The following is a 23,868-nucleotide window of genomic DNA, read 5'->3' as shown; positions in this document are numbered from 1 at the left end:
TTCTGATCTCTAAAATAAAGCCAGAGTTTAGGCTGGCTGATAGCTGGGAGATGTGAGCCACTGTACTATGGCTAACCTTAAATCTCAAGAAAAAGCTGGAAGTCTCCAATCAGTTTCAAATATGTTTGGAAATACCTAATTGCTAGTTGTACTTTCTGATGAGGAGACAGATCAAAAACTTGCTGAATTAAATGACTATGGAAAAATTGGTTCCTAGGTTCTAAGTAATGGAATTGGTTCTGAAATCTGCTTTTTCTTGAAGTGTAAGCTCAGATTTTCAAGCTTCTGATCTTGGAACAGTTATTGAAGTCTTAAGTGTCCCTTACACTCCCTTACAGAGTCGGGGGGTACATGCAGTATTCCTTATTCCTTTGGAAAGATATTTCTATTAAAGAAAATACATTTGGATTAAAGAAAGCTTACTGTTTTTACAACCTGGAAATTGTTATAGACACGGTAAATTCTAAGTTATTTCAGTAGCTTTTATGTATCTTAGGCTAGACAGAGAGAGAAGATGAATGAAGAGCATAATAAACGTTTGTCAGAAACTGTTGATAAGCTTCTGTCTGAATCTAATGAAAGGCTTCAGCTTCATCTCAAGGAAAGGATGGCTGCCTTGGAAGATAAGGTAACAAGTCACATTCCAGCATATACATTAATTTGGTGTTCAACATTCTGTAGTGATTTGTGTATTTTGCAATGTGTCTGTAACTTCAGTAAATAAATACTAAATCCTTATTAATAAGTAGTTTCTATTAAGGCTGTTTTCTAGTGTGAATTTTGAAAATAAGTTCTTAAAATTCTTTTTTTTTTGAGACTGTCCCTGGGCATTGTACTACAGTGTTGAGAAGACATCTTTTAAGAAGCTTTATCCTTTCTTAGTTGACTGGTGTGGCCTGCATAAATAGGCTCATCCAGTGTAAAACAGGAAGTCTAAAGAATTAGGACTAGAACTTTGACCTTTTTAGTTCAGTTCCTTTTATTTCCCACTGCTTTTTTCTGTACCGGTTTCCCTGAGTCATTGTGGGACTCTTGCCAGTTGAAACAATCTTGCATTTTCTTCCCAGGTAGATCATTTTGAGAGACAGGTTGTATGAATGTAAACGGGCTGTTCCCTGGGTTGTCAGTGCACATCACAGAGCTTTCCCCTGTATTCAATTCATTTTCTAACTTGTGACATACTTCACTCTGTTTCTTTCTCTCCTGCTTTTGGATCTAGGTCCTTATGGATTTTTCTTCCATGCATGTCTTTAAGGATTCCCTTATTCTGCATCGAACAAAGCAGTGTCCACTAAAGTAGAGCTTTGCTTGATGCTGACTTTGAATTGCTTTGTCTTGGGTTAAAAAAATACTTAGTTTCTTTTACTGGAGGGTGAAATGACCATCTGGGGAAATGCTTCAATAAAAGCTGAATGGCTTTTGTTTTAAAGTCATGGCAATAAAATGCTTCAGTTGCAATATATAATGATGTATTCAGACTTTAATAAATATTTACTTTCTCTTGCATTCATGTCAACTCAATTCTCCTCCCTAAACCATCAGTCAGGTATCTGACATGTCTCTCCAGAATTCCAGGACTGTGCTCCCCTCAGATCATTACAAAGATTTAGTTCATTCTTTTCCCTGCTTTTGCGCTCTCGGAGCTGAGAGGAATTGGGTAGTGCAGAACAGATGTAGGTCCTACTGATTCTTGTCCTTTGAGTTAATGATAAAGGTACTTATCTGGCATCTAAGGCTGCAGATGGTCTTGTGGTTTTTAGTTAACATCAGTATTTTCAAGATCAGCAACTGCTCCTAATGCTTCAGAAATTCCTGTTATGGGCCTTGTTATGACATCAAGAAGGTTGCTCTAACAGTCTTTATAAATTTAATTTCTGAAAAACAGATGACTGTATATATTTTTTAAAAAATGCTTGAATATTGGGGGGGTGTCTTAGGGTTAACCCTAACTCCCCTTTACTCTCCAAACCCTAATTACGTTCATGAATAATGAGGAAAATCTAGTTGTCCTTCACTGTAAGTAACAGCTTCTAGAAAAGTGGTCTTGCAGTGGCTTCCAGCTCATTCTTTTATGGTAAGTTGGGAAGAAACACGCAGGCAAAATTTGAAGACTTTCTTCTGATCACTTGGGCTTTTTTTCCTGGAATGATTTGTTTGTTCGTGTATGAAACTTCATTACACGTTTAAGATGCAAGTAACAATATTACTTACCTCAAGGAAATGTGTTTAGCAGAACTTCTTGGCAGTGGTGGAAAAGGAAAAGAAAGTGACCCAGTTATAAGTTTCCTATTAGAAGGGGGAATCTCTGAGGCTTTTTTTTTCTTTTTTTTCCCCTCGGTATCACATACTACAGTCAAATACAGTAGTTGAAATTCTTTGATTGTTGTAGCTCTCAAATGTTTCTTAATTCTCAGATCATTCTTAGTCTGAATCTGGAGACTGCTTTGAGTAAAGAGGTTGTGGTAGTCATAAGTATTTATGTTTACTGGAGTTGTTTAGAAGTCATGGTATAACTGTAAAGACAAAAGCTCTGATGCTAATGAAGGCCTGTAAGTCAGTGAGTGTTGCAGTTCTGGAGGTACAGTACATCCAAGAAGTTACTGTATAGTAATTTCGTAGGTCAGGCAAGTGAAAATAAAGTCAAAACCTAATGATAACAGCCAGTAATGCCTTAGTAACCACTCAGTGAATTACTCTGAATTATTTTAGCTATCTTATTATTCCTTTTTTTTTTTTACCAGTTTTGTCAAAGGGAGCTTTAAAAGGCTGGTATTGGTTTTAAATTTTTATGGAACTTGTACTATTACTAAATCCATTATTTAGAGGGCTGTACACCTGAAAGGATAACTATAATCAACTATAATCAAAGTGAACTGATGTAAGCAATGAAGTATCTGTAACTTAAGAAGCATCTGTGAAGTGTTGACTGAAATATTTTTATATTCATCTTGGTTATGGTTTAAGGAGTTGAAAGCTTTTGTAAGTAACATAATTTGTGATACATTTCATTTTAGAATTCACTTCTTCGAGAAATTGAAAATGCAAAAAAACAAATAGAGGAACTTCAGCATGAAAAGGTATAATACACATTTCTGAAATATTATATTGGAAAATAATTGCTGCCTTGCTGCATAGCAGGACCAGATTTGAATTCCCCCATAAAGCTTAACATTACCTGGTCTGTTTAAAAGTAGGGAGCCTTTGTTGCTCATTTTATGGTATTGTGTGCCTCAGTTTTATGATGATTTTATAGGTAATACATAGCTTTTTACTCAAAGACTTAACATACTTCTGAATATGTAAAGTGGCTGGATAGATTAGCAGTTTGCCAAAGTTTGAAGGTTGTGTAGAATTTTTATACTGTTGTGCATATGACCTTGAACAGTAAAAAGGAGAGAAATACTTTTAATGTTGGGTATTTTCCCCTAAGTTTTTTTTTCTTAAAGCATTGGGTATCCTGAAATGCCTGTTTGACTGATAATTTTTTAAAGTTTTAAGAATTGGGGGGCAGGGAGAGAAATATTTATTAGACTTGGCTGTTCCTTTGCAATAGCAGCTGTCTGGTGTTTTGCTTGTCCTGGAACTGACAAGTTCCCTTCTTGAATAATAGTGGTGGGGCCTTTCATTTCTTTGCATCCTTAAGCAGTGGCTGTTGATTTTGTGGTCACGCTATCTGTTCTGAAATAATACTTGTTATTGCTTATTAAATCACAGGTGTACTGCATCTCCCCAAATCTTTCTAGTAAGTAGCTAGGCCAAACTGTAGAGGCTGTGCTTCTGTAATAAAATGAAGAACACATTCAGAATATTTTGCAGAATGTGCTTTGAATTTTTGTATGTGTAGGCCAGCAGTTTTCACACAAGGCACAGATGTTCATCATCAGCCACTTTTATTAGTTTTTCGTTGTTTTCTCATGCATTGGGTTGCTCTGTTGTTAAATTCTGAGTTTCTAGAGCATGTAAAAATGTCCAAGTTAAAAGTTAATGCCTTTAGTACCTTTTGTGCACAGAGCTTGAAAAATCTTCTTGTTTCTTATTAAATATTATCACTTAATTGTAGTAAAGTTAGTAATATGTGACTTTTATTTAGTAGCTGTTTTAAAAATATACATTGTCATTACGTAGAGTCACAGTGTAGAGAGGCAACAATTATTTTCAAATGCCCTTTTGTGGTGGTGCTGTATTGTGTGTTGCAAAAACAATTTCTATGCTTTACATCATTGAAGGGTATGTCTTAAAATCTGTTATTTCTGAGTTTCGTAGAAATGAGATCAAATAACTAAATGTTAGTTTATAAATCAGTATTTGACACTGATTTTTTTAAGTGTATTGTTATGTATTTTATCTATTTATTTTTACAGGATCAACTTGTATTAAATGTTGAAGCATTAAGGGCTGAAAATGACCAAGTGAGACTCAGAGCCACATCACTTCATCATAGGTATCAGCACTTAATTGTAGTTCAGGTTTTTTTCTAATTTCTTTAAAGTCACTTTGCTAAATGTCATTTTGTCTATTATAACTGAAAATACTCTAGTCATAGCTATAAAACGTATTCTTTATAGAGCATATAAAGAAGTTTTTGTACTGCTTAAAAAAAATGGCACTGGTGGGACAATAGGAATCATTTGGGTGGGTTTTTTGGTTTGTCTCCCCCTTCCCCCTGCCTTCGTAAGGGTAAAATGTTGTTTCGTGTTCTAGCCGACCAGACTTCAGATACCCTATGACATCTTCGTCTGTGGCTGACAGTCATACAGACTCTTATGGCACCTCATCAGTGTTAAGGCGTCCCCAGAAAGGCCGTTTGGCAGCTCTCAGAGATGAACCTTCAAAGGTAATAGAACTCTGAAATTAAAATAAGAATAAAACTTTGGCAACAAAGTATAAAATAGATGCGGCCAATCTATTGAAAGGAGTTTTTAGAACAGGAGTACATAGCAATAAAACTGCTAGGTTTTGTATATCCTGTTTTACTATAACTAATGCACAGCTACTAGTCTTTTTAATTGTTAACAAATAATTGCAAAATTGGGATTTTGAAGTCCAATTTATTTGAAGTATGATAAGCCTGTAAAATATAATTTGAAGCGGTGCTACTTTTGTGCCTATACACTAATCTATCTTGTTACTGTTCTGCAAGCAATTTCAAGTCCCTTGCAGGACACAAGTTCTCACTACATAACGCTGATTCCAAAATTCTTATTGGATTTGATAGCAAAATTCTGCCGTAATTTAGAGTGTATATAGCCAAGATATGTGATGGTTTAATTTATTCAATGGGGCTGTCCATTTTTAAATTTCACTTAACTGTAAGATGCAAAGTTTTCTACATTATAGCTTTTTTTTTACATTTCTCTAAACATTGCTGTCTTGATGGATGCATTCAGCATGTAAGTGGGCTTTTTAAAAATTATTTTAAACATCTTGAAAGACAGTAGAAATGTCATGTTTTTCCCATGTGAGTTTTGATTTTTTTTTTTTAATTAATTCTCTTAGGTTCAAACTCTGAACGAGCAGGACTGGGAGCGAGCCCAGCAAGCAAGTGTATTGGCAAATGTGGCACAAGCATTTGAAAGTGATGTTGATGTGTCTGATGTTGAGGATGATAGGGAGACTATATTCAGTTCAGTTGATCTACTATCACCAAGTGGTCAGGCTGATGCTCAGACTTTGGCCATGATGCTTCAAGAACAGTTGGATGCAATCAACAAAGAGATTAGGTATGGTCTCTCTGCTGTTACGGTTTTGATAAAAATGAATTTCTGTGACACTAGAAATCCTTTTTGTGTGGTTACTCGGAAAATGGTGGTTGCCCATTCGGTTTCCTGGGGGAGGGGGAGCTGACAGAAGTAACTGGTTTGCTTATGCCCAAGTACTCTTTTCAAGTTCTTTGTCTTCAGTCCCATTTATGGAAGGGATTGTGTATTACTAGTTTGACAGAAATCCCTGCATGATGGTGATAGCAGTAGTGTTTACCACCTTTTTCAGATTAGGTTAGATTTTTCAGTGTAGCTGTTCTGTCTGCCAAGTGCTGCTTCTTTCTAATGCCTGAGTCAGCCTTTCTGTTTATATGGTACTTGTTTGAATGTCACGTTCCTTTGAAACTTTATTTTCTTTTAGACTTATACAAGAAGAAAAGGAAAACACAGAGCAGCGTGCAGAGGAGATTGAAAGCAGAGTGGGTAGTGGAAGTTTGGATGCCCATGGCCGATTCCGGTCCATGAGCTCCATTCCTCCTCCCTATGCAAGTGGTTCACTTGCTGGTTCTTCCCCGCCTGGCAGTGGCCGCTCCACCCCAAGGCGGATTCCACATAGTCCAGCTCGGGAAGTGGACAGACTAGGTATCATGACACTGGTAAGTATTCATTAACTTTAATTTTTTGGAAGAGTGTTCCTTTTCTCTAGGAAATGGGTTGTTTGAGTTCGCCTTCCTCTCCTTCTTACTCAGCTGTATTTTTCCTTTCTCTAGGTTTTTCTACTGCTTCCTTTCAACTTCTATAAAAAGTGTAAGATACAGTCATAATGATTAGGAAAAACGTTCAGAACTCAAGTCTATTATTTGGTCAACATCTCATGCCTAAGTATTCCTTCTGTTGTTATGGTCTTTCTTCTGACTCCTTCCTAGAAGAAATAGTGTTTTCTTTTCAACCCCTGGTACAGCAACCAGTTTCTCCCTCTGCTTTAAACTTTATTTTTAGCAGTCCACTATTCCACTAAATACTCAGTGAAAAAGTGATTTGCATATATTGCATTAATCTTGAAGATTGTGAAGGTATCACAGCTGTTTTAATATTACTGAGTGCTAGTGTCTTGGTTTAGCCTATTAAGACTTTAGCCTGTTAAGACTGGTAGGTAAAAGAAGTATCTGTTAGACCTAGTAGCTTTGGCTTAGCAGTTCAGTGAGCAGAGAGAGATGGATCCATTCTTTTGACGTTCATCTGACTACGTAGAAAAATTAATTGTTCTAGGAGCTGCTTTATGCATGTAAACCTATCTGTAAAAACAAGATACACATTTTCCGCTATTTTGTTTTTACATAAATGTTAAACAAACCTAACAGTTTGTCATATTTGGAATACCTTTCACTAAGGAGCATCTTGGATACAGGTATTTATTTGCAAGCACTCTCCAGGAAAAGCTCCTTCTCTAACTTAGCTCTGTATACATTACTTTGTCTCCAGATTTGCATGTGCATTTGGAAACTGTACTTACTAGTTGTACATGCAACGCCATACTTAGTATATCTTATTGTCTTGGATTACTGCACTTGTATCATGCCTGTACCATCCCAGTCAGTAGGCAAGGAATGCTATCCATCACTGTAAGAGCAGCTGGACTGTAAATGACTGACTTGGCTCATTTAGGTCTCTTATATGAGTGTTTAAAAACAAGTATTTTGGCTAACTACTTTTGCTGGCTTTTTAAAATGAATGTGTACGTGTACCAAAAAGTCTTTTTGTTTGTTTGTTTTTCTTTTTCATTAAAAGGAATCATTTCACCTTTCTTGCATTAAAAAAAAAAAAATCATTATACTAGCTCTAGCTGTATATCCAGGGTCAAGCACACTTCTTTTACAGAAACTAAAAAATTTCAAAATGTGGAGTGCTTTATATTCTAACTTTTCACAGTAATAAGTAATTAAGCTAAGTACTTCTCTTACAGAAAACTATATACAAATTTAAGTAGCTATTTTCACGAAAACTAGATCAGAAGAATGTGCATCATGTTAAAATTTAATGTAACTGAACAAAAGTAAAATAATTAAGTTCACTTTAGATCATAAGAATTGTAACTCAGAGGCACTTGATCCATATTTTGCAGGTGCATTTGTCTGACGTTTTAGTACCTGGCAACTGATTTGTGAAAGCTTTTGTGAAAGCATGAAAACAAGAAGCTATGCTTCTAGAATTACAGAACAAGAGCTTTCTAGAAACTTTTGGAATGGCTATTATGAATTATCGGACTGAATGAGTTCTTGTGGGGTTTCTTATGATGTTGTAGTAGAAAGTTGCATTAGTTTAGGAGCATGATGGCAATGTTAGCTTAATGCTAACGGCACTAGTGCTGTTAGTTCAGTTAGCTGAAAACCCCTCATGATTAAAATTAATTAAAAAGCAACAACATGATAAATTGTGAAACCTACAGCTCTCTTGAACAGTTCTTGTGGACAGTTTTCATTCCATGCGGTAAACATTTTCATTTTTATGGGTTATCAGATTTAATAGATGACAGATCCAGCAGGGGTAAAATGAGTCTGCTGCGCTTTGGCTAAGAACTTGAGGAGGGACTATATGATCTTTAAAGCTCCCTTCCAACCCAAACCCTTCTATGATTCTATGCACTTATGATTTATTAACATAGTATTGTACAGTCAGATGGAACAAAACTTTACATACTAATGCTGCATAGTTTGCATATATTCTAAATAAAAAACTATTAAAAGTTGTCATTTGTGGGAGGGAAACAACACACAACTCCCCTACCAAACTTGAAAGGGGACTGACTTTATTTTTGGTTACAGGATTTTGAAATAATTTGTCGCCAAATACAATGATAATTATTAAACAAATAATCTCAATTAAACTTTTGTCGGCATCAGTCTGAATAACTTGATAACTTGTTTATGTAACTCAGGGTTGCTGCCTTGCTCTGTGCCCTGGCAGAGGTGGGAAGTCCCTAGGAAGTGAGATACAGTGGCTTCTGGAGTGGATGGAGGATAAAATAAAACCGGTGGTAGACTCTTGCTCAAACATTCCAGCACTTTAAACTTAATAAAAAGAATGGAATACTGTTACTGTATAGAAATTGGCTATTGTTGGCACTCTGTCTTTCACAGTATTAAAGTATGGCTTCCTTTTATGCTATGGAGGAAACAAGTGCAGAAATCGCTAAGGTGTGAGAAGGGACTAGTGCAGACAATGTATTAAGCCTGCTATCGCTACCATGTAGGTTATATAGTTCAAGACAAGTCCTTGACATATGACTGGAAATCATCTCACTTTTTAAAAGCAACACCTTACGCCCCCATGTACTTTACTGTTTTTCTTGCTGAAGATAATGCATGTTTTATGTGCTAATTTGCCTGTGGTACCAATACATTGAAATAGCTACGGTACTGTTGTAGATAACCAACTATAAGTCGTGATCATTTTTTTTTTTTCCTTTTTCCCTCTTCAGGGATACATTTAAGTAATCTGTGATTTGAAGAGTACTTTATACTCTGTGTCTTTCTCTGTGCTATTGCTGTAATTGTTGTTTATCTTCTCCCTGATATGTTTTGCCTGTACTAGTTGTTTCAGTCTGTGCTACAGTTTACAGTAAATACAGCTTTTCTAAATTTCTTTTCTTTGCATGCATCTATCAGCCTAGCGATTTAAGGAAACATCGTAGAAAGGTAAAACTCTTTAGTTTGTTTACTGGTGTGCCCCTTCGTTTCCTTCCCTGTCCCCAAACTCATTAATGGATAACAGGAACATAAAAGAAAGAATTTGCAGGGTACCCTATAATAAAGCAAGATTATATGCTCTTTGATATTAAAGGTAAAATGGTTTATCATCTTAACGTAAGTGTGGGTTTGTTTTGTTTTGTGGGGGTTTTTTTTGTTTGGCTTTTTTTGCTGGTGTGGGGGACTGTTGGATTGCTTTCCCTTTGTAACCACTATTTTGCAGTCTTCATGAAACAATATTTAGTTTAAAAATCTGTTAGTGCACACACAAACAAGTCTTAATTCCTGTTATTCAAACTTTGAGATAAGCCATAGCAACAGGTATGTAGAAACCGACTTCATAGAATTGGTAATCTTGCGAATGATTGTCTAAATACATAATGGTGAGAATCAAGATGCCTTCTTTTCACAGGACTCTTCGGTTTTCTGTCTTTGCACTAGCTTAAACTGATGTCGAGTATATTAGTTTTATGGTGCTGAAGATATTACTTTAGTTCTCAGCTCTATGAATGAATAAAAGATGAGTGCTACTGGCTCATTTCACTAGCTAAGACAGTTTGTCACTGATCGTAACAGAAAATCCAGAAAAGTCAAACAAAAAATAGGCAACTGCAGAATGGTAAGGGCAAGAGTAATCCTTTAACACTGAGATATTGAAAGGAAAAATCAACTATTTTGTGTAGCGTTGATATTGCATTCATGTTTGGCATTTCCAACTAACCCCTCAAGTTTTAATTCATTTTCCATTAGTCTCCAGCTTCTAGAGAAGAGGTACGAGATGATAAAACCACAATAAAATGTGAGACATCACCACCTTCTTCACCTCGATCTTTGCGTTTGGACAGAGTCCAAAAAGGAGCTTTGCATACAGTGAGCCATGAAGATATCAGGGACATAAGAAAGTAAGTAGCTGTGAATAAGTCAGACCTACCAGTAACTTAGTATTTTATTCTGATGATCTGAAATACTAAAACTGCAAAGGTGTTCAGCCTGTAGGATTTTAGTTTAGATATTTAAGGGTTTCTCAAAAGTAAAGAGTATGAACGCATAAATGGGTGACCATGTTACATAAACAGTAAGAATACAGATTTTGTTAATGATCAGAAATGCGGTATGTGAAGAATTCTTCTGGTAGTCAAGGGCTGCATTAAGTTTGCTTCATGTTTAGGAAATGAAAGATGTACGATTCCAGCCTTCTTTCATAGGTTGGAATTTAGCTATAAATTTAGAAATAAGTTGCAAAATTAGCATAATTTTGATGGACAGATGTTGTTTTCAAAGCGCCTAAATATCTGACATGGATTCCACTGTAGTATTTCAGACTTCTGTTGTCTGCCTCAATTTGTCAGGAACTTGTGTTGTCAACTTTGGCCTCTCTGAATTGCACTTAAACACTGTTATTTCTTAAAAAGTAAGAATTGACTTGTAGTTCCATGCTATAGTATATAAATATTATATCCCTTCCTTTCTTGCACGATTTAGTCATTTGCACTGTTTTTTCTGTTTAATGACATGTATTTTAGTAGATAAGTTTCTTTTTATGACTCATGAAAAGATGAAATTAGATGTCATCAGTGACTTACTGAGCTTTCGTTAACTTGCACAGAAACCTGAACTTGTCTCTCACTATGTTATGCCAGTGAATTTGTTATATGTGTGCTCCTTTATGACTCCTTTTTTTGTAAAGTTCAACAGGCTCACAAGATGGGCAAACAAGTAATCCTAGTAGCAGCAACAGTAGCCAAGATTCCCTTCATAAAGCCCCCAAGAAGAAGGGGATCAAATCCTCTATTGGCCGCTTGTTTGGCAAGAAAGAAAAGGGACGACCTGGACAAACAAGCAAGGAAACATTAGGACAAGGTTGGTGTGCCTTTTTTGCTCCCTCTCCCCCCAGTAGAGAGGGTGAAAGACTGAATTTTATGATGTATGTATCAGTATGTGTATATTTATGACTGACTGTTTTGATGCTGATGTACAGCATTTCTTGGAACTAGTGACACTGAATCTTCTGGTAGGTCCTTTTATGAGTGTAGGATGCAAGTTCACCTAGTCAGGTATTGCTGTCATTTAGTCTCATGTAGCCAGGTTATTGAAACTTATTGAACTGTTATGGCTTGTTTTGTGAAGCAAGAATTTCCACTGCATCTCGGAAGTGAAGGAGGCTTTTGTTAGTATTGACACCAAGTCATGTCTTCACTTTGGACCCAAAGGAAATCCCTTGAAACCAACCCAGCTGGCTTAGTAGTTACTACAGTTACCTTTATCGTAGTGTAATTCTTTGCAGAAAGCAGGACCCTTGATGTTGACACCAACCATAAGTGATATGGGAACACTGAGAATTCATCTTACGGTGGTTGAAACATGAGGTTCTTGGTGTGACTCCAGCTGGTTTTAGACAGCACCTATCTGAGTCCATACCAATGTTATTTTCCTATTTTTATACACTGTTTTGATGGCTATTAATTCAACTAGAAACTAATGTGGTAGATGGGCTTGGAGGTTTGGCTTTGTACATTTCTGATCAGTAATATCACAAAGGATTAAATACTTTTGTTCAGGAAAGCACTAGTGATTTTTGAGTTATAACTGGCCAAAATTGAGAAGATAACAAGACTGATTTTTGGTTTTTGGTGGTTTTTTTTTTTTGTAGTTGGCATGGCAGAAGCAGATAGTTCTTCTCAGGATGCATTAGGTCTCAGCAAGCTTGGAGGTCAGGCAGAAAAAAACAGGAAAATGCAGAAAAAGTAAGTTATCGAATATTTTTAATCCTATGTTAAGATATTGCTTTGTTTAAAAATGTTTTGTTTTCTTTTTTGTTTTGTTTGTTTTCAAGTATTTTTGCCTAGTATAGTGCTATGGCTAATAAGCCTCTGTAGAATTTTTTTTTTACTATTTTTTTCCAGAACATTAATAGTAGCATAGGTTGTGGTAAGTTTGAAACTAATTTTGGTGCTGAAAGCTTATTGTTGAAATGCTGTAATAAGAGTCCACTTTTATCTCCAAGTTTGTTTATCAAACCTTCCCCCAGATTCGTTACATTTAATACCTGCTTTGGGTTTAATTTATTTGGAAGATTTCCCAAAGTTGTCTTTGGCTGTTACTTGCTCCAGAGTGTGAAAGAGTTGACAGAGTGAAAGCATGAGATGTTCTGTACCAACATCCTTCTGTATGCATTTGCTGGTTCCTTTTTAGCAGGTGACTCTGAAAGGTCTTTCCTTTTCTGTTGCTAACTGCTGCTGCATTCACTAATTTTTTTTACTTCTATTTGAGGTTGTCTTGACATTTTCTCTCATATATTTTAACAGCCAAAATCTTTTTTCCTTGCACCATATACCCCTGATTTCCCATTTTTTAATAACTCGTGACTATTTCCTTTTTTTATGGCACCTTTTAGATACGCAGTTACCTTTTCCTAGTCATGAGAATTTTTTCAGTCTAAAAATCTTTAATGTTCACCTTTTGAGTATCTATTGAATACTCTGTTGTTCCCAGGCTTAGAAGAGATGAAGCAAAGACTATGATCATAGGCAGAAAATAGATATTGCTACAAGTAGAAATCTTGACCTGATGCTTATATGGTAATACAGGAAACACTCAAATTTATGTAAGTAGGATCAGGCATTCTTTGCATTTTTCCACCCAAAGCTGAGCCATATACCTTGGACTTTTGTTGCTTCTGTTCTGTTCAGCTGTCTGTGTGTCAGAAAAGCTGACCAAGATCAGACCTGTCTTGCTTTTTTACTTCTGAAGACAGAATAGTGAATGTTGAAAAGAAAGTGTGCTAATTTTCTCTTTGCGAGAGAGATTTCTTGCAGTACCTAAGTTCTATTAACAAATAAGAATAATGCCTGGTGGCTGCTAATGAAAACCAGCAGTGTGTTGGTTTGAAAAGTCAGCATGGAATGTGGTTTTGTTTGTATAACAGAATGCTCAGCTGTTTTTCTTCAGACTGTTACACTGAAGGCAATCGTACGCTATTACGATCTGGTATTTTCCCTTTTCTACAGAGCTTTAAAGTCATACTACATCTTGGTTGAATAAATAGTTTTAGTCTGGTCATATCTAAATAGTGGTAGGCCTGTTCTTTGAACAATATGGATCTGTCTCAATACCAGCAACGAATTTCATCCTAGAGTAAAACAATCTATACTGTCTTGCTTTAATAAATGCAAAAAATGCAGTTGCAGATAAATCATGACTTTTCTTTGTAAACATTCTGCCTTTCAGAAATTTACTGGTATTACTTAAGGTATACCTCATGGCTGCATGGTTTTGGTTGCTTAAAAGGCAAGTGTCTGTATTGGACAAATGAAAACTTTTAGTTTGAAATTGCCTTGCCTAGCTATTAAATATGGGTACGTGCTTATTCACAGGAAGGTATCTATGATTCAGATACTTCAGTGAAAGTGGGTATGAAACAAGACTGTGGTGATGAAGATAGGTATCATAATGTTTAGTCTTACTGCCAAGAGCAGCAGCAGCAGGGCCCTTTGAACTTCCATGAGAAGCAAATCTACCATTTTAAGAATCCAGCAATATACTTTAATCCAGCTGTTTAGGAAATGCTGACAGATCTTCTGAACATAGGAAGCAATATTATCACAAAGTGTCAAAGATCACTTGCTGCCTTCTTGAGATGTTCGTTATCAAAAAGTCGTAAAGCTGCTCTGAATTGCTTTTCACTTTGATATTGGAGGAGGGTGGGGTTAAAACAAATTCTTGAGGCTGACTGTTCACTTACAAAATCCTGTATTCAGCGAAAAGAATTCCAGTTACCTGAACACTTGGAACAATGACAGCTAGTTCTATTTATAGTTGTCTCTAATCCCTATTTGCTTGCTTATCTTTCTGATTTCTGCATGCATGCACACAAACAGGCTGAGGGCAGTATTCAATCTTTACTAACAAAAACCTATTTATAGTTACAGAATTAAATTACAGTATACATTATTTGTCTGTTTTGGTATACCTTTGAGTTCAGTTTAATCCTAGTTTTATATTTTTTCCTTCATTGTTTTATTTTCCTTTTGTTTACCATTTGATGTGGTAGTGCAAAATCAGGGTAAGTTTATGTTTATTTTATTAGGATTGTTGTGAAATTATGGTGTATCTCATTTGGATTTTTTAGCAATATATTAAAAGCTCTAACTTTTTTCAAAAAAGTCTAATTATGAGAGGAGATATTAGATTGAAAAGAATTTATTGTGAAAATGTGTTGCTGAAATAAATCCAGTGTTGTCTAGTTCAGTGTGAATGCTAGTTCAATGTCTTGTCTTAATTTGCATGGCGTGAATTTTTATAATGGAAATATTAAACCCCTCTTAGATGGAATTAGTTTTGTAATTTGGGTTTTGAAAGTTGTTTAGCAATAGTAGATATTTGTGGCAATTCGTTTCCAAGGTAGATGTATTTCTGTAAACCGTTGCTCTTTGTTTACTAAATGTAAGTTGGTTTTTAGTGTTTTGTTCATGCTGTTCATCTTCTTTGTGAGTTGTACTATTGACAGTGTTTGCCACAACTGTTTTTGTGCTTTTCTGTGTACAATACAACAAACTTAATACTGTATTAATCAAAAAGGAAGGCAACCCTAAATTTAAGATAACTCTCCTTAAGAAGTTATACACAGAAGCTTATTACATACCTGAAATCAATATGTAATAAGGATATTAACTTCCCACTGATGCTCTGTCTGAAGTTAGTCTATTTTCATCTCATGTTTTGCTACCATTGCCTTTCAACTTTTACATCTTGCAACTCTGTCGTTTCCATCAGTATCGCTCTCTTCACCACCTTCCCTACAGTGTTTTCTCTACTCTCGACTTCTTCCAAATCAGTTATCTTCAGTTCTGTCTAAGAAATCTGGAGCACAGCGTTCCCCTTTGGTTACAAGTTCTGGATTTATCCATTCCCATGCTGTCTTAATCCAATGACAAAGTGGTGTTGCACTGGGCTGCTTTATTTTCCTTGTGGGGTTAGAGTATGCTTGCCTGCCAAGAGCCATTCCAAATACAGATACTTCAAATGGTCTTTAAAGGGCCTGGTGTGTTCACTATTACATCAAGCACCTGCAGTTTTGACATCATTTCTCATCCCATATGAGCACAGTTTCTTTGTTCTCCACAGCTGGCATTAGATGCCTTTTGAATGTGTCTAACAGCAAGTGTTCCCCTCTTGCAGCAGCACATTTGGTCTCCCGTTCCCAGTGATGTTCAGCCAACTTTTTATTAAGTCTGTATACATCTATCCCTTGGTTTTGTCACCTAAAAGTTATTCCAGTAGCCAGCTACTCCTCTGACGTTCTTTTGTCCTTCACGGTGCCAGCTTTATACCATCTGTTAACACTGCCAATGCTACTGCAATTTTTTTTTCCCCCTCACGAAGCTACAAAGCTGGATTTTGCACCCACTTCATTAATGGTATAATTGGATGGCCTGTGAAACTAAACTGGCATGGCAGTTGTGATCTTTACATAATCTGGTCATGTATTGCTGGAATGCAGCCAGTTTCTTGAAGCTGGAAGGGAATTGTTGGAAAAATGAAGTTCTCTGCTATAGGAAAAAACCACTGGTGCATCATTTGCAGATAAAACAGCAGCTGCCTTTGAATTCTTCCCATGAGATGTTTTGTGCCTGCGCTACGTCTTGAGCTTTTGGTTTAATGACTTCCCGTGCAAGCAAGTTTCTCTCTCTTCTTGCACGTGAACAAATGCCACAATTAATTTTCTACTTCATGGATGCATTCCTCTTTGGATCCATTGAATAATTTCTGCATAAAGTTACCTTATAAACATATTTGGTTTGTTTCTATTTCTACATGTTTGCCTCTATCACATAACACTTCCTTCCAGCCACACAATCGTTCTCTGCATACAACACCACCATGAGTTTAAAGTTTGCATCTTAACCTCTCCTTACGCTTTTGATACGTTCCCTGTACTGCTCATCTCCAAATAATTTGCTGTTTCATGGTTAACTTGAAATGCGCAGGGAGACTTATAAAACTAGCAGAAATTACACTGCAATTCTCTGAATTACATACAATACCCCAAGCAGCTTTACAAGCTGGGGGGGAGGCAGTGATTACATGCTCTCGTGGGGTCATCCTAGTCAAACCGGAGACTCCTTTGGGCATATCTGTGCTCTTTTATCCCTAGTGGGCCTCCCTCACTGCACCGTCATGTTACCACAACCACCAAAAAGGAAGACAAAGACACCAATTTTGAAGTTAAACTACTTGGAAAAACCATTGTATTCCTCCATGGCAAATACAGTATTAAGCATTTTATTCTGTTCTTACCAAGCAGTATTTTATAATATCTTATTAATTTTTTTTTTCATTTTTTTTAATCTTTAAACAACAAAGTGAAGCAAAACTGAATGTTTTCAGGGCTAGGGATTTGTGGGATTAGTGTAATGTGTTCCACCATAGCAGGAAAATAGCTGATCCTTTATTCCTAATTTAGAAATATATGTATCTTTTTGAAGTGTACAAATACGTATTAACTTTTACGGTCTTCTCTTTTTTTGTTAGTGAAATCTAGCTGTTGAGCTGTTAACTGCTGAACGCTATTTCCGCCCTAATTGTTGGGTCTCAAAATGGGTACATTGGAATGGTTATTTGTTTACCAGTTACCTGGCAGTTCCTTCCTTCCTCCCCTTTTTTCATTCCTAGGCAGCACATTTAATTAGGATAAAGTATTGGGAGGTCCTTCTAGAGTAATAGGAATTTATTGACAGGCAGGTGAAGTACTATCTATTGATAAAACAGTAGCTAGTGTATTTATTACTTCATTGATTATTGTTTATATTTAGTTATCTACCAATATAACATGAGGATCCCAGGTATGCTGGCATGTCTAAAAGCGGAATACTGCATATCCGTTTTGCACTACTAGCAAAGAAAGCTACTAGTCTGTCAGTAACCCCTTTTCAAGATGTCTTGTGTGGTAGCTTTTTAATATCTATAGCTTTTAAATATTTTATCATCATAGATGTATTTATCGATACAGTTCAGAAGGTGAGGAGATTTTGTTTGTTTTAAATTGTGAGAAAATTATAAATACATAACGTAGGATCCTGAATCTGTAGTATTGCTGCTTATCTTCTTAATTCTACACTTGCAGGCATGAATAAAAAGCATAGAACAAGAAAAACTGTCCAATTAGGTGAAGCTGTTTTTTCTAAACTTCTGAGGAGAGTGAGTGCGGACTTAACCATATAGAAGTAGTTTTCAAAGGCAGCTTAAATATGCTTTTTTCAGACTTAACCCATTTTTTAGACAGACGTATCCAAGCAACGTTGCATGCTAATACCCGCAACACTAGTTTTTGTCTCTTGGTTTATCAAACATTTTTGGCAGCTATTTATAGGGATCTTGTGAGCTTCCATTGTTCCTGTAAGCTGAATTGTCAATATTAAACTTCAGTCTCTTCTGTTTCAGAATAACAAAGGCAATGGTGTCATCATAGGAGATGAAAGCTGAGTTTCAGTACACAGCCTTTCAGAATATAATTGCCAAAGCATGGCGCTCAGAATATAATGGCTGTCTGAAGCTGTGCCTGAAACTTTGACAGGCTTGCTGTTGCCGACTGAAATTCACCAATTAAATGGTTACTGTCCCAGTTCCCAGCCTCGACAGCCTGACGGACAGTACTGTTTTGATGGCATGGGTGTCTGTACTCATACACTTCCACAGGTTTCAAATCTGCATGTTGAGGAAGAATGCCTATTTTGGTTCAGTCTAATTTGCTGAACAGAAAACTGCAGCAATTGAGAATCTGTCTGACAAATAAGTCTGACATCTCCACTTTGTGTTGGCAGTGTTGGTTAGAGTGTCAGTACCAGTTTCAGACTCAAATTTCCGAAAGGCAAGATCCGGCATCTCTGCCACTCTGAAATTTCCTATCCAGTTCAGCTTATGTCACTGTGTAGCCCTTGTACCTGTGCTGTGGCTGCCTTTAGTGGGTATATCATACCGGGCTGAGAAAGGAAGAAAGCTAACTGTTGGAAAGAAGATAGTAAATTGAATGCAATGTTTAAATAGTAACATCTAGTTATAACTAGTTTCTCTTTGTTATTAATAACTATTTCTGTAACTGTAGGCATGAGTTGCTTGAGGAAGCCAGAAGACAAGGGTTACCTTTTGCACAGTGGGATGGGCCTACTGTGGTTGTGTGGCTGGAGGTAAGTGGTCCCTCCAAAATAAATAACTAAGTTTAAAAAAGTCCTCAGTGTACAGGCTTCTAAAGAATTTAAGGTTTTGGAGCCAGGAATGTTTTCCAGATCCTGCTTACTTCCTTTTTTTGTGTTTCAGCTGTGGGTTGGGATGCCAGCCTGGTATGTGGCTGCTTGCCGAGCAAATGTGAAAAGCGGTGCTATCATGTCAGCCTTGTCTGATACAGAAATACAGCGTGAAATTGGAATTAGTAATCCTCTGCACAGACTGAAGCTGAGGCTGGCCATTCAAGAAATCATGTCACTAACAAGTCCATCTGCCCCTCCCACCTCAAGGACGGTAAGGAAAGTGATCCAGCATTAAACATCATTTAGAACCATTAGAATTTCCAAAAATTGTACTGTAAACATGTAACTGAAAGGATTTGAGCTTCAAATAAGAATTTCTGGAAACATTAAATTGTAGAGAAACACATTATTTAAATAGAGGATGTTTCTTCCTTTCATGGAAATTAAATGAAGGAATAACTACATCTTCTTTCTTAAGGGAAAGAGAAGTTTATATCAGTGTAAGTATATAATCCAAAAATATTTAGGGTTATTTGCCTCATCTTTTGGCCTCAGAAGAATTTATAATACAGATGAAGTATACCTGTGCATACAGAAATTTGCAAAATAGTTGGAGGCTCTCTTAATCCATGTATAAGGCCATTAACTCCAAATAATGATTCAGCCTACATAAACTAGGAGTCCACCTGTCTCTCTATACTGTAGTAAATTTAGACACTTAAAGTTAGCGTGAATTCCCTCTCATAAGTCTGTCTGCCCTGCAGTCTGAAGTTATTTCCAAGATTCCTGGGATTACATACTAGACTACAAATGCATTTTTCGGATTAGAGTGGAGTCAAGTGTTTGCCCATTAATTACATCAGTGTAAGCTATTTATCACATTCAATTTTGTTAACATCTTTGAAGAAAAGTGATCCATGTTAATAGGCTTTTATTCCATGCTATTACTTTCAATAGATATACCTATACTTAAGACTGTAGAAACCATTGCTTTTGCCCATGCCTGCTCCTTACATGTACCAATTGCTTACATGTTCTGCAACCTCTCCTCTTTGTTACTGCTTTCCTTTCACTGGATGGGATTGGTTCTCTTTGGGGTCATATTAGACCACGGGAAATGTCTGGGTAACACATGAAGAAATGGAAAATCTTACAGCCACACAACAAACGGTTAGTTTACAGTGTTGCCACTTCTGTTCCTTAGAGTGCTTTTCCCACTTTTTGAACATTTGAATCAAATGCCTTTTGGTCTTTTTTTTTTCCTCTTTTTCTTCCTTCCACAAATTAATGCATTAAAATTCTGGATCATTGCTTCTTCTAATGATTAACCTTGTAACCTGCATCTTGATGTTTTCTTCCAGAAGGGGGAAGAAAATTGACATCGATAAGATTGTAAACAAAACTCTTTCTAATCTGTAAAATGGAGCTCTGATTTGATGAACTAGTAAAGAAATTGAATTATTTGCACAGAAATTTCTTCTCTCCAGAAAAAAATCAGTAGATGGGTTTTTGCAACCTCTCATACAAAAATGAGTGCCTTGTATATTTCTTTTTACAATGCATGATGCTTGCTTTATGTAGATTTTTTTGGTATGCAGTAGACTTAGTCTTGCAGTGCATCTTTAACTTTGATCTCCTTACTAAACTTAAATACTAATACATATGTGTTCTTTTGCTTTTCTAACCACGTAACAGGAAGATGAGGAGGGCAGCTGGGCTCAGGTTGGAAACTTTATGTAATATTATAGACTATATGTAAACTGTCACAATAATTAGAGCATGAAAGAATCTGTTTTTCCTTTATAGCAATTTCTTTTAGTGACTCTTGGTGTGGCTTGGGGATTGGGAGAGGGAGAAACTACAGGCTTATCTCTGTATAATGCATACTTGGAAGATACACTTTTATATTTAGGTGATTTAAATATTTTAATGTTTTTTAGAACTTCCAAGATTTGGTGGTTCATCACTGAAAATTTGTAAAATACTTTGTTACATAGTACATCACAAAAAAAAGCTATGCATAAGGATTTTTAATAATAAGGCTGTTAGGAGAAGAATATTCAGAAGTCTTTGTTATCATTAGCTTTCTGAAATACTTGTCCTCTAGCTTATGAATCGCCAAAATGAAGTTACTCTTTCTTAAGAAGCATTGTTGTATTCTATGTGTTAAACATACTAGATCAAATTTTAAAGTAATTTCGTGACATAAAATGGGAGTGTTTTGGGAGGGATGGCTCTTTGGGAAGCCAGAAGTCCAACAAGAATATCTGCTGTGTGCGGAAAGTCCCTGGTTCAACCTGGCTACTGTCACAGGTGTGCTCCAAGACCTCCTGAGCCTAGATAGTTAAGTAGATTTCTGTGCACTAATTCTGTAATCCTCCTTGATGAATTGTTTTCCTGTAAAGTGGTGACAAATCCTAATTGTATTTTCAGGCATTGAGACAGTCAAGTATTTTATACAGGGATATAAACAAAACTCAGGATTTGTCTGTGGCCCGTATCTTTGGACAGTGTAGTCTCTTCTTGCTTGGCTGCCCTCCAGCTTAAACCTGTTTAAGTCCCATTAACTACGTCTCAGATACTCCTTTGCAGATTGTCAATGATGGCAATCACAGCTTGCCTCCCTGTTCCAAGCGTAACATGCTCTTTCAGCCTGCTACCTAGCAATGGCTTGAAGAAATGCCTTTCTATGTGGCCTTGCTCCTCTGTAGAATATTCTTCCTCTGGAGGAGAAATAGAGCTTTTGACTTTCAGTTACACAGTAAAAATGAATTACTACCCTTGACTTTTGAAAAAAGAAAAAAGCTGCTGTTTTTCGTTGCTCCAGGAATGATTAGATGCATAGTTAGAAACTCTCTTATTTTAAAAAGTTTTCTGCAAAAAATGCCTGATGATTTGCAGGTCAAAACTGCAGTGAAGGAAGTTTTGGGGTGGGGGGTTTTTTTGGTGTTTTTGTTGGGTTTTTTGGGGGGTGGGTGTGTGTTTTGGGTGTTTTGGGGTGGTTTTTCTTGTTTGTTTTTTTAGGATAAGGACTAGTACTTAGAATTGCTTGTTCTTCAGTAGTGGGGTTTTACCATTTTTTGCTTGCTTGATTACGATCACTTTCTGAAAACAGTTAAGTGTATTCCCCCCCCCCAGTTATTTCTTAGATATCTTGTATTTATATGGTCATGTGAAAAATAAGAATCATCCCCCCCCAGTTTTCAAGAGATACAGTATTTGTAGCATCTTAACAAAATGTAATTCTATGGCTCTTGTTATCAAAACAGTATAGATTAGTCTTTTATTAGTTTTTGCATATTTTTTCAGTTTTCAACATGAAATAAGGCGGTTTTACTTGCTGATCTGAATATCTAAACTTGCTTCATGAGGTTAACTTCTTCAGAAAACATACATGTATTCAATATTTTTATTTATCTTTACAGGCTAAGAATCAGTTTAGCATTGTTTTACTTTTGTCTTTAAAATATGTTGTCTAAAAAAGCTTTTATCTTTTATTTCTCCTTTTAATAAGCTTATTCCTTAATCTTTTAAAAACAGACGTTAGCATATGGTGATATGAACCATGAGTGGATTGGCAATGAATGGCTCCCTAGTCTGGGGCTCCCTCAGTATCGCAGCTATTTCATGGAATGTCTTGTTGATGCTCGAATGCTGGATCATTTAACTAAAAAGGATCTGCGTGGGCAACTTAAAATGGTGGACAGCTTTCACAGGTAAATAGGTTTAAGTTGGAGACCTAACTTACAGTAAATGTTTCCATTACCTCGAAATGTTTTTTTTTTTTTCCTAAATTTGTTTGTTTGTTTGTTTTCTAAACAGAAACAGTTTTCAGTGTGGAATTATGTGCCTACGAAGACTGAATTATGATCGAAAAGAACTTGAAAGAAAGAGAGAAGAAAGCCAGAATGAAATTAAAGGTTAGTGCATCGTCTTGACCTCAATCTGATTCTAACTTGTTTTCACTGATCTGCCTCAAAAAATTCTTTAAAAAAAAAAAAAAGGGGGGGGGGGGCATTAGAGGGAGGAATTATTTATAAAATATCAAGTGTTAAATACAGGAGATGTGTCTGAATGCAGGCCCTGAACAGTGAATCATGAAACACGTCATTAAATTGTACACTTGTGCAGAGATGTGCTCCAAATGCAGACATTTTTGAAACTCTTACTGCTCTGAAGTTTGGAACAAAACTAAATGCTTTAGGAGGATGAGGGTTTTGGAAAAGTTTTTTTGTTTTGTTTTGTTTGCTTGGGTTTTTTGTTTGTTTTTGTGTTTTTTCCCTGTTCTGACGTAATAACTTTGCATCTACATGATTCTATTGTTGCTTGTGGCTGGTAATTTTTATTACCCAGCACTTTATGAAAAAATATCCAGGTGACTTAGGTGTTTATATCTTCCAGATTCCTGGTGATTATTGAACAAGACAGGAGAAAAAGAAGAAAAAGCAGGGTTGAGAATTTACAGTATTTTCCAAGAGTTCCCATAGAAATTTTGTCCTCTGCCTAATATCAGAAGTCTTTTCAGACACCTTAGGCTAAAAGTTAGGGTTACCTTGTACACAATTTGCTTAGGAGGCTCTGTGCCTGCTCTTCCCCTTTCCTTTTAAAGTGTTGATACCTTTTGGTGGTTATTCTGCTGGTTGTGCCTGAGAACGTTCCCAGGAATCGCAACTAACTGGCATGAAACAAGCCTGTGTTGTGGCTGGTAAGCCTTTTTTAGCCTCCTAAATGGTATAGCTGTATCTACTGCTTGTAGGGAGTTGCTCCTTGGAACATACAACTCTTGAATGCCTCCTGGGAATTGTTTGGGAAGAATGTTAGTTGGCATAGGCCAGAAACATGCTGTGGATCATCATAACTGTTTGACTGGTATAGACATTCCTGAGTAGTATTAAAAAATAAAAATCTACTTATAAGAACACAGGTTTTGTTTTGATGTTTGGGTTGAGCATGTAAATGCTGTTTTATAATGTTTTTCCTTGAAAAAGTTCTAAGATGAGAGTATATTGGTTGTTGAACTGTTAGAGTATGAAATGCCTTCCAGCAAACTTCAAATATGTTTACTTTCCACTTTAAATTTATGATTGTGGAAAAGTGGGGTAGTATGCATACACAAGCTGAAGGTAAGTCTGCATTACTAAATTGAACACCTGCAGAACTTAAAGGTAGATAAGATTATGA

General features: G+C 36.3%; 1 protein-coding gene across 4 annotated transcripts in view; it reads left to right on the top strand.

Moving 5' to 3' along the window:
- The window catches only part of PPFIA1 (PTPRF interacting protein alpha 1), a 61,366-nt gene that overhangs the window by 28,674 nt on the left and 8,824 nt on the right, over window positions 1–23,868 (top strand). For 2 of the 4 annotated variants that reach the window (XM_072864330.1, XM_072864329.1), the window contains exons 11-24: window positions 497–628; window positions 3,015–3,077; window positions 4,362–4,441; window positions 4,702–4,834; window positions 5,497–5,720; window positions 6,121–6,355; window positions 10,196–10,347; window positions 11,133–11,305; window positions 12,096–12,189; window positions 18,546–18,627; window positions 18,758–18,958; window positions 19,795–19,857; window positions 22,228–22,403; window positions 22,510–22,607. In XM_072864330.1, the coding sequence (XP_072720431.1) occupies window positions 497–628; window positions 3,015–3,077; window positions 4,362–4,441; window positions 4,702–4,834; window positions 5,497–5,720; window positions 6,121–6,355; window positions 10,196–10,347; window positions 11,133–11,305; window positions 12,096–12,189; window positions 18,546–18,627; window positions 18,758–18,958; window positions 19,795–19,857; window positions 22,228–22,403; window positions 22,510–22,607 (1,906 nt within the window). The remainder of the gene's footprint in view (window positions 1–496; window positions 629–3,014; window positions 3,078–4,361; window positions 4,442–4,701; window positions 4,835–5,496; window positions 5,721–6,120; window positions 6,356–10,195; window positions 10,348–11,132; window positions 11,306–12,095; window positions 12,190–18,545; window positions 18,628–18,757; window positions 18,959–19,794; window positions 19,858–22,227; window positions 22,404–22,509; window positions 22,608–23,868) is intronic. The other 2 variants (XM_072864333.1, XM_072864332.1) reach the window with 1 other exon arrangement.

This window comes from Ciconia boyciana, chromosome 6 (assembly GCF_034638445.1).
Source record: "Ciconia boyciana chromosome 6, ASM3463844v1, whole genome shotgun sequence".
Lineage (NCBI taxonomy): Eukaryota > Metazoa > Chordata > Aves > Ciconiiformes > Ciconiidae > Ciconia > Ciconia boyciana.
The sequence above is the reverse complement of the archived record's forward strand: the minus strand, read 5'-3'. Positions and strand labels throughout refer to the sequence as shown.